The sequence below is a fragment of the Macaca nemestrina genome, chromosome 18 (genome assembly GCF_043159975.1).
Source record: "Macaca nemestrina isolate mMacNem1 chromosome 18, mMacNem.hap1, whole genome shotgun sequence".
Lineage (NCBI taxonomy): Eukaryota > Metazoa > Chordata > Mammalia > Primates > Cercopithecidae > Macaca > Macaca nemestrina.
Genome location: NC_092142.1, coordinates 3,100,718 through 3,110,227, shown reverse-complemented (window position 1 = coordinate 3,110,227; position 9,510 = coordinate 3,100,718). Strand labels below are relative to the sequence as shown.

Here is a 9,510-nt window from a genome sequence, read left to right as displayed (position 1 = left end):
GAGCTCAGGTCCCCCAGACGCAGCCTTTGCCTTCTTGGAGCTCCTGGGCTAAGATAAGACTTGATTCTGGCTCCAGGGTGTTGTAGGCAGAGCTCCCATCAGAAGGACAGAGAGCTAGAGAGAGAATATGGGGCTTCCAAGATAGACAATGCAAGCAGCAAGGAAGGCTTCCTGGAGGAGGCAGCATTCAGTTGGGCCTTGATCTCTAGATCAAGACTAGGACTTGGCTGGGCGCCGTGGCTCACGCCTGTAATCCCAGCACTTTGGGAGGCCGAGGTCAGGAGATCGAGACCATGGTGAAACCCCGTCTCTACTAAAAAATACAAAAAATTAGCTGGGCGTGGTGGTGGGCACCTGTAGTCCCAGCTACTTGGGAGACTGAGGCAGGAGAATGGCATGAACCCGGGAGGCGGAGCTTTCAGTGAGCTGAGATTGTGCCACTGTACTCCAGCCTGGGTGACACAGTGAGACTTTGTCTCAAAAAAAAAAAAAAAAAGACGACTAGGATTTACAGAGACTAGGGGAAGGGCATCCAGATTGTGGGGTGAGGGGAGCAAGCACTCACAGGCCAGAAGACTCTGCCTAAATGAGAAGTACAGGGTTACTTCAGGAAGGAAGGATCTGCACGGGGAGGAGGCATCGCTGGAGGGGGCAGTGCTCAGGCCGGGAGCATAGAGACACAGCTTCTGCAGACTCCCAGAGGGTGAGAAGGCCTGACAGTATGCGCTCTTCCGCAAGCAGGATCCTCAGGCTTGGAAGGAGCAAGGGGTCGGGGTTGGGGGGGGGTCAGGGAATAACCCTCCTGGGGGTGTTTGCATTTTAAAAGGGCACCTAATTAGCACAAATTAATGAGCAGAGCATCCAGGGCAGACTCTCCATTTCCCGTTGCTCCTGACTCCGCATCTGCAGGGGACCCCTTTGCCTGCCCTGCACCTTCTCTACCTCCTCCTCCTGCCCATCCACAGCTGCCCCCTCGCAGCTTGCTGCCTTATTGTCCAGCACCCCCCAGGGGTGTCTCTGCCCACCAATGGTGTTGGGGAAGGTGCCCCCCAGACTGTGAGCCAGACAGGAAGGAAGAGGATGCCGTAAAAACCCTCGGGGTGCTTGAGCACTCCATGGCCACTTCCTGTCCCCACAGCCCCTTGACTTCAGGGAACTGGTTATCTTTTCCAGGCGGAGCGAAGACATGGTCCATAGCAGCCAGGCTGGGTCCCAGAAGGCACTGGAGGTTAAGGGGAAGCTGAGGGCCGAGATGTGGGGAGGTGCCTGTTCTAACCCCCCGCCCAGCTACGGGCAAATCTGCCCCCACAGAAGCAGACGCACGGAGTGCAGGGGTGGTGAGAGGACTCAAGGCCAGGCAGTTCCAGGCTTTGCTACCCCTGGGGCTGTACACTGTGGTCCTGACTGGGGTCTCCAAGCTGGGGTAGAGGCTCCAGTGTTTGGTTAAAGGCCCAGCAAGAGGTCCTTTGTGTCCTCGGTGTGGGAGGCAATGTCCCATCCTTGGTTTCCCTGAACGATCCCATACCTTACTTCTCTTCCTGGCCCCTCACCGTATCCGCCCCAAAGTCCCCCTTGCACAGTCCAGCAGGGGGTCCTGGGTCTCGCCTGCAGAGCCTGCTGCATGCCTGGGAGAGGGGTCAGCTCTTGGGACTCTGGAATCTTGACAAGGCTGATCTCTGGTGGCCAATGCAGACCACTGTACCTTCTCTACCCCCCTGAGGCCAGGGAGAAGCCTGTGGGGCTCAGGCCTCAGCCTCAGGACCAAAGTGAGACTTGGGGAAGAAGACCTGCCCATTCTGGAGCAGACTGTGAGAGAGCCTGGGCAGCTCAAATGCAGAGACAGTTCCTGCGCCTCTTCTGCTCCAAGCTGTTCCAGGAGAAAAGGCCAACCCCACAGTGTCAGGGCTGAAGGCTGGACCCTCCCCAGAAACTTCCAGACAAGGATGGGTGGGGAGTGTGGAGAGAGAGAACCCTTGCCAGGATGAGAAGGGGACATCTAGCCTGGGGATCCCTTCACTGGCACCTCCTGACCGGCTCCCCATGTGGCAAGGAGCATCCACCCTTGCAGATAAGCTCTGGCCCATGGGCCTGGGCCTGAGCATATGGCAGAGCCAGCCCTGGGGGGAAACTGCAGGCCCTTGGGCTCTCCTGTGAGGTCCCTCTGTGGACTGTCCTTCTGGAGTCCTCCGGAGCAGGGGAGGGTCAGTGGAGAGGGGCTGCATGGTTGGGGAGGGTAGGCCAGGCTGCACCTGGCCTGGCTGATCACCCTCTCCTCACTTCCAGGGTCTCAGGTGGCCAAGGCAGCAACAGGTAAGCACCCAAGGCCCTGGGGTGGGAGGGACAGGAGCCGGCTGGACTGAAACAGGGACACTCACACCGAGAGGGAATTTGGAACGCAAAGGGCACTGGAGAATTCCAGAGGAGGGGAAAGTGGGGGCTGCGTGGAACTGGAGCCCAGAAAGGAGAGGAGGAGGAAGGTCCACATGGGAGCAGGATGGCCAGCACAGAGCATTGAGGCGCAGCGCAGGACAAGGGTGGCGGGGTCTGAGGATCACCCTGAAAAGTGACCGGCCCCCTCTGGGTGGCTCCCTTGCAGAGGGCATGACACCCGTTCCATCCTTCCAGGTGCCTGTTTGGGTCAGGCCCTAGGACAAGACCCTTCCCGGGTTATCTCAGTGTCTCTGTGGCCCCCACGAGGCAGCTGTTAGGTTGCCCTTCCCCGCAAGGAGAGCCAGACTCAGGGGGCAACTAGGGAGGGTCTGCCTGTATCCCAGGCTGCCCAGAAGCTCAGGCCTCGGACTTCCCCAAGGTCTTCGGGCAGGTCAGGGGCAGGAGGGCCGAGGACTGGAGTGTGAGGCTGAGGGCTGAGCCTCGGCCATGGAACCAGCCCCAGTGAGCGCCCCCACCCACACCCCATGCTCCCCCAGCCTGTGGGCACACCAGGATGCTGAACCGAATGGTGGGCGGGCAGGACGCGCAGGAGGGCGAGTGGCCCTGGCAAGTCAGCATCCAGCGCAACGGAAGCCACTTCTGCGGGGGCAGCCTCATCGCGGAGCGGTGGGTCCTGACGGCCGCGCACTGCTTCCCCAAGTGAGTCCGCCCGCCCCTGCCCCCGCCCGCAGCGCTGACAGCGCCCCGCGCGCGGCCGGTTCAGCACCGCGGACAGCGCCCGCCGCGCCAAGTCCTGCGGGTGACCTCCCTGGGGGCTCCTGGTCCAGCCCCGCCTCCTTTCCAGCCAGATGCTTCCCTTAGGTCCAACCCCAGGGCTAACTTCCAACTGCAACCGCTGCTCCCGCCCGCGGGAGGCGCCTCGCACGGCCTCCAACCCCCTCCATCCCCTCCACCCACTCCCTGTGGGTCCCTGCGGAAGCCGCCGGCAGGTTCTGCACACCGGCCTGTCCTGTCCTTTCCCCATCCCGCATACACCTCAGCTCCACGACACTCTTCCCAGGAGGAACTCTGCTCACAAAGCCCAAGGACCAGACAGAATGGCCCTTCCTCCCCTCACCCACATGAGCCACCCCAGAAAGCCCTGAGCAGAGGCCAGGCCACCCAGCCCTCTGCCATGTATGAACCACCTGGCCCCACACCTTCTGTGTGTCTCAAGTTCCTCACCTCACACCTCACCACCACAGCTCTAATTATTTTAAACCCCACATCTTTTTCTTTTTTCTTTTTTCTTCTTGATCTTTAAAAGAGTATCATGACAAAAAACCCACATCTTAAATTCAGATACTCATGGCCAGGCACGGTGGCTCATGCCCATAATCCCAGCACTTTGGGAGGCCAAGGCAGGCAGATTAGTTGAACCCAGGAGTTCAAGACCAGCCTGGGCAACATAGCAAGACCCTATCTGTACTACTTAAAAAAAAAAAAAAATACCCAGGTGCAGTGGTGCCTGTGGTCCCAAGTACTCAGGAAGCTGAGGTGGGAGGATGGCTTGAACCCAGGGGTTGGAGGCTGCAATGAGCGACAATTGTGTCACTGCTCTGCAGCCTGGGTGACAGAATGAGAACTCTGTCTCTAGGGGGAAAAAAAAAATCAGAAACTTGGGCTGAGAGAGGGCAGGTCACCTGCCAGAGGCCCACAGGTGGTGCTGGCCCTGCTGCACCTGGAGGGTGGTTCTCTCCCAGCCAGCCTTTCGGGTAGGCACTGTGGCTGTCCCCATAGCACAGATGCGAAAGCTGCGTCACAGAGAACTTGTTAGGTGACTTCCCCAAGGTCACACAGCGGCCAGGGGTGGAGGTGGAAATCTGAGGAGGGCAGTCTGGCTTCAATGTAAACATGCATCACTGCTACACCTGGCTGTCGTAGAGATGGCTCTCAAAGACAGCATGCAGAGAGAGGTGTGGGGCACGATGGTGGCCAGAGAAGGAGCCCCAGCCCCTCCCGGGCCTGTCCCCACATGAGGGGCAGCCTCACACGGCCTCTCTGCTTCTCCCGCCAGCACCTCTGAGACGTCCCTGTACCAGGTCCTGCTGGGGGCAAGGCAGCTAGTGCAGCCAGGGCCACACGCTGTGTATGCCCGGGTGAGGCGGGTGGAGAGCAACCCCCTGTACCAGGGCATGGCCTCCAGTGCCGACGTGGCCCTGGTGGAGCTGGAGGAACCAGTGTCCTTCACCAATTACATCCTCCCCGTGTGCCTGCCCGACCCCTCGGTGATCTTTGAGACGGGCATGAACTGCTGGGTCACTGGCTGGGGCAGCTCCAGTGAACAAGGTAAGGAAACACGGCTAGGAAATAATGAGGGATGTGCCTCAAGAAGGCCCAGGGCGGCTTCGGGGCCACTCTGAACCCACAGTCTTCCTGTTGCTGTATTAATACACACACCCGGTCTCTGTTCACATAGGTGGGGCTGAGGGGAGCAGCAGCAGACCCAGAAGGAAGAGGGGGTGAAGGGAGATGGGGACAGAAAGGGCCCAGCCTGCTGCCTGGAAGGAGGGAGGATGTCTGCCCCACAGTGCCCTAGGCCAGAGATAGTCTAAACATGAGGAAAGGGCAGGCAGGAAGGAGTGGTGGTTCCCGAGGCCGTGGGTTCTTGATGAGGAAGTCTGTTGAGCCCCGGGCCGTTCTGACCCTCCCCAGACCGCCTGCCCAACCCGCGGATCCTGCAGAAACTCGCTGTGCCCATCATTGACACGCCCAAGTGCAACCTGCTCTACAGCAAAGACGCCGAATTTGGCTATCAACCTAAAACCATCAAGAATGACATGCTGTGCGCCGGCTTTGAGGAGGGCAAGAAGGACGCCTGCAAGGTGGGAGCAATGTGGTGTCCACGGGGACTCAGTCCCCGCCTCCGGGCCCAGGGCAGGGTGGGATCATGCCCTGCTCCATGGGCTGTGCATTCCACCAGCTGAGCAGCTTGCTTCGAAAAAGCAGATTCCGGGCTGGGCGCGGTGGCTCATGCCTGTAATCCCAGCACTTTGGGAGGCTGCAGCAGGCGGATCACGAAGTCAGGAGATCAAGACCATCCTGGCTAACACGGTGAAACCGTCTCTACTAAAAATACAAAAAATTAGCCAGGCGTGGTGGTGGGTGCCTGTACTCCCAGCTACTTGGGAGGCTGAGGCAGGAGAATGGCATGAACCTGGGAGGCAGAGCTTGAAGTGAGCAGAGATCGCGCCACTGCACTCCAGCCTGGGCGACAGTGAGACTCTGTCTCAAAAAAGAAAAAGCAGATTCCTGGACCCCATCCCAGGAGTCAGTGGTTCTGGGGTGGGGCACAGGAAACTGCATTTTCTTTTTTTTTTTGAGACAGAGTCTCGCTCTGTCGCCCAGGCTGGAGTGCAGTGGCCGCATCTCAGCTCACTGCAAGCTCCGCCTCCTGGGTCTACGCCATTCTCCTGCCTCAGCCTCCCGAGTAGCTGGGACTACAGGCGCCCGCCACCTCACCCGGCTAGTTTTTTGTATTTTTTTTTAGTAGAGACGGGGTTTCACCGTATTAGCCAGGCTGGTCTCGATCTCCTGACCTTGTGATCCGCCCGTCTCGGCCTCCCAAAGTGCTGGGATTACAGGCTTGAGCCACTGCGCCCGGCCTGGAAACTGCATTTTCAACGCACACACCCCCTAGTTGATCTGGGGACACTAAAAAAATAGGCACTCTAGTCAATCGACTGGCAGGAGAGGGGGAGCCAGGCATGGAGGCTCTGGGATGGAGAGGAGTCCAGTGTGGAGCTACATGCCTCCTGTGCGGCTGCAACTGAGTCTCCGGGAACTCAAGGTGGGCTGACAGTGCCTCTGCATCCCCCACAGGGCGACTCGGGCGGCCCTCTGGTGTGCCTCGTGGGTCAGTCATGGCTGCAGGCCGGGGTGATCAGCTGGGGTGAAGGCTGCGCCCGGCAGAACCGCCCAGGTGTCTACATCCGTGTCACCGCCCACCACAACTGGATCCATCAGGTCATCCCCACACTGCAGTTCCAGCCAGCGAGGTCGGGCGGCCAGAAGCCAGACCCTCGGGGCCAGGAGCCCCTTGAGCAGAGCTCTGCACCCAGCCTGGCTGCCCACACCATCCTGCTGGTTCTCCCAGCGCTGCTGTTGCACCTCTGAGCCCCACCAGACTCATTTGTAAATAGTGCTCCTTCCTCCCCTCTCAAATACCGTTATTTTATTTATGTTTCCTCCAATAAAAACCCAGCCTGTGTGCCAGCTGCCCACGTGGGGATCCTTGGGCGACCCCAGCTGGTGAGGAGCTGTGAGTTGCAGAACAAGGCCCAGGCGGGAGATGTGGAGGGCTCTGGTCATCTTTGAATCAGCGGAAGGGAGCTGCAGCTGGTGTTTGAGGGGAGGGCGGCACCAGAGCATGGGACCCCTGTCAGGCGCCTCGCACAGGAGGCCCCCTGCTGCCACCTGTTCCTCTGTTCCCTCACCTCGAAGGCCGCCCCAGGGTGGACACTGCGGACAGCGACAGACACATGTGGAAAGGCCCTCAGGGCCATGCAGGAGCCGTACCTGGGGGAGAGGAGGGCATGGAGGGGCTGGCTGGGCAGGGGCACCTCAGCCTCCCAAGCCTGCACTTCTGGCTGCCCATGTCTTGGTGCCACCCAACTTCTCTTAACCACTTCAGCAGGAGTGGTGACAGTTGTCCCCTCGGGTGGGTGCCCACACCTGTGCTTTCCTGCTCCTGGCACCCTTTGTCTCTGTGTCCTGGTGTCTCCCCTTGACCCTTGGCTCCTCTTCCTCTGCCCCATTCTTCAGTCTCCACCCCCATGCCGGAGTCCAGAGCAGCACGTGGTGGCAAGGGGGTTAGGCTGGACATGCGCACGAGTACATCACACCCACACACACCTGTGCACATGCACACAGGCACTGTGGCCTGCACAGTGCCAGGAAGAAATCAGGCCCGGGGTATTCACCGAGGAATCAAACCAACACCCACTCAGCAAGCAGCTGCTGGGGACCAGCCCTGGGGACACCATGGGGAGCAAAACAGAAGGAATTCCCCGCTGGGCCCAACCCACCTCCCCAAGGGCTGCCCAGTGGTCCCCGTGGGCCATTTCTTGCACTCATCCAGCCCAGGGGCGGGCGGGCAGGTCTAGGGGGCCTGTGTGCACAGCCCCATGGTGGAGCAGATGCACAAAGCCCAGGCAGAGGGAGAGACAGGCCCGGGGAGCAGCAGCACTGGGTGGTCCTAGCCGAGCAGGGACTGGCCAGGCCTCGCAGCCTTGGAGAGCCCCCAGTGAACCTGCACCCTGCTCTGGGCTGTGCAAGGAGCCCCATGCCCCCATGGTCAGGGGGAGGCTACAGGTTAGAAGGTCTCAGGAGGGCAGCCCCTGCTTTGTGCTGAGATCCCACCCAGACCCAGGATGTCAACAGGCGGATGCCCATGGGAGGGGAGCAGAAAACACTCTCTGCAGAGACTAGGGGTTAAGAAGGGAAAACAGGTCTATTCCATGCAATTAACAGCTCCCACGAAGCACGCTGTGAGAAGGACGCTAGGAAGGGACCAGTCCAGGTTGCCACAGGTCGCTTTTCCACCCTGGGGCGGGGGTGCAGCTCAGACTTTGCACGCTGCCACCAAGCAGGGCTCTGAGCCATCTGCCAGGTGGGCGGCAGCAGGGCCCCTGCCAGCTCCAGGAGGAACTCGAGGGAGAGCCTGGCACAGGACTGTGCACGTTCTGTGGCTCCCAGGGAGGCAGGCAGAGCGGGCGGCAGCCTTCATCCCCAGGCTCAGTTGGCCCATGTGCGCGCGCGCACACACACACACACACACCATACCCATGCCACTCACAGGCACACACCACATGCCACACATCACATACAGCACATGTGCATGCCACACACACTATGCGCACACAGGCACACACCACACCCACACCATGTACAGCCAGTACGTACGTACACATATACACACACACACACACCACACACACAGCGGGAGCGCCGGGAAAGAAGTCTGTGGGCTCCATTCGGGAGCGGTGAACTGCGGTGAGGGGTCAGCCACAGGCTGGGCCTCCCTGTGCCAAGCCCCAGGCCTGGGAACGCTGGGGAGGAAGGGCTGGTCTGAGGGCAAACTGACCCATCTTGGGGGACATAGCTCAGGGTGCAGAGGTGCCGGAAGTCACCACCCCTCACAGACGCCACATCAGGGCCTTGGTGGCCGTACTGTGGGGCCAGCTCTTTATTACCCCAGCCAGCCACTGCCATGCGCTCTAGGAGGAAGGAGGGTGCCAGAAGTCCCTGCTGAATGGACACCAATAAATGCAGGGATGTCGAGGGTGGTGCCAGCTGCTGGAGGGCTCCAGTCATGGGCTCTGCAGGAAGCCTGGGGGGATGGGCACCCACGCGAGGCATCTGCACGTGCCCCGCCCCTGCCTCCTCTTCTGCCCTCACACTGGGCTTCCTGGAGTGGGGCGGGGCCCCAGCCCCCACAGTGGGTGGGCTATGCCGGAGCCCTAGGTCTGAGGAGGAACAGGGCTCCCTCCCTGCCCAGCAGACCCAGCGGCCCTAAGCGTCCTCGGCTTCAGGATCCAAACTGCACGGCTTGTCTGCTTTCCAGCCTTTTGCTTGGATGGGAGACCTGCTCCGGGCTTTGGCTAGGGATGCCTGCCATGCTGAGGCCTCTCCCAAGTGCCCACAACTCTACCCGGTCAAGGGGTTGCAAGGCCTAGCCAGGCTCCTGGTGGGAGTCAGGCAGCGGGAAGACCCCTTGGAGCAGAATCTGGGTCTCTCCCCTGCTCCCAACCCCTGTGCCGGCCTCATGCTGGGCTCCTGGAAGCCCAGTCACCCACTCCACCCCTCACTAGGGTGCTGCGGTCAGGCTGGGCCAGCCACACACCTGGAAACAGGATGGACAAGGCCACTACAGCCTGAGGCTCTGTGACCTCAGACAGCCAGGCCCTGGGGGACACCATGAATGGGAATCTCCTTGCAGGGGGGCAGGGAGTCCAAGGACCAAGTTCGCAGAGCAGCCACCAGGGGAAGTCATAGCAGCTGGGGAGGGGGTGCCAGGACCCCAGGACCTTCTCAGGAAGCTCCTGCTGTCACCACCTGGGCTGCAGGCTAAAGTGAGGG

The 9,510-nt window shown here is 60.5% G+C and overlaps 1 protein-coding gene across 1 annotated transcript; it reads left to right on the top strand.

The window, feature by feature from the left end:
• The first annotated feature begins 2,938 nt into the window (after positions 1-2,938).
• On the top strand, positions 2,939-6,645 carry LOC139359733 (serine protease 27-like). Its single transcript, XM_071083667.1, has 4 exons — positions 2,939-3,090; positions 4,448-4,719; positions 5,086-5,255; positions 6,253-6,645. The coding sequence occupies exons 1-4, from the start codon at positions 2,945-2,947 to the stop codon at positions 6,544-6,546; spliced, it is 882 nt and encodes a 293-aa protein (XP_070939768.1). The 5' UTR covers positions 2,939-2,944; the 3' UTR covers positions 6,547-6,645.
• Positions 6,646-9,510: the final 2,865 nt, after the last annotated feature.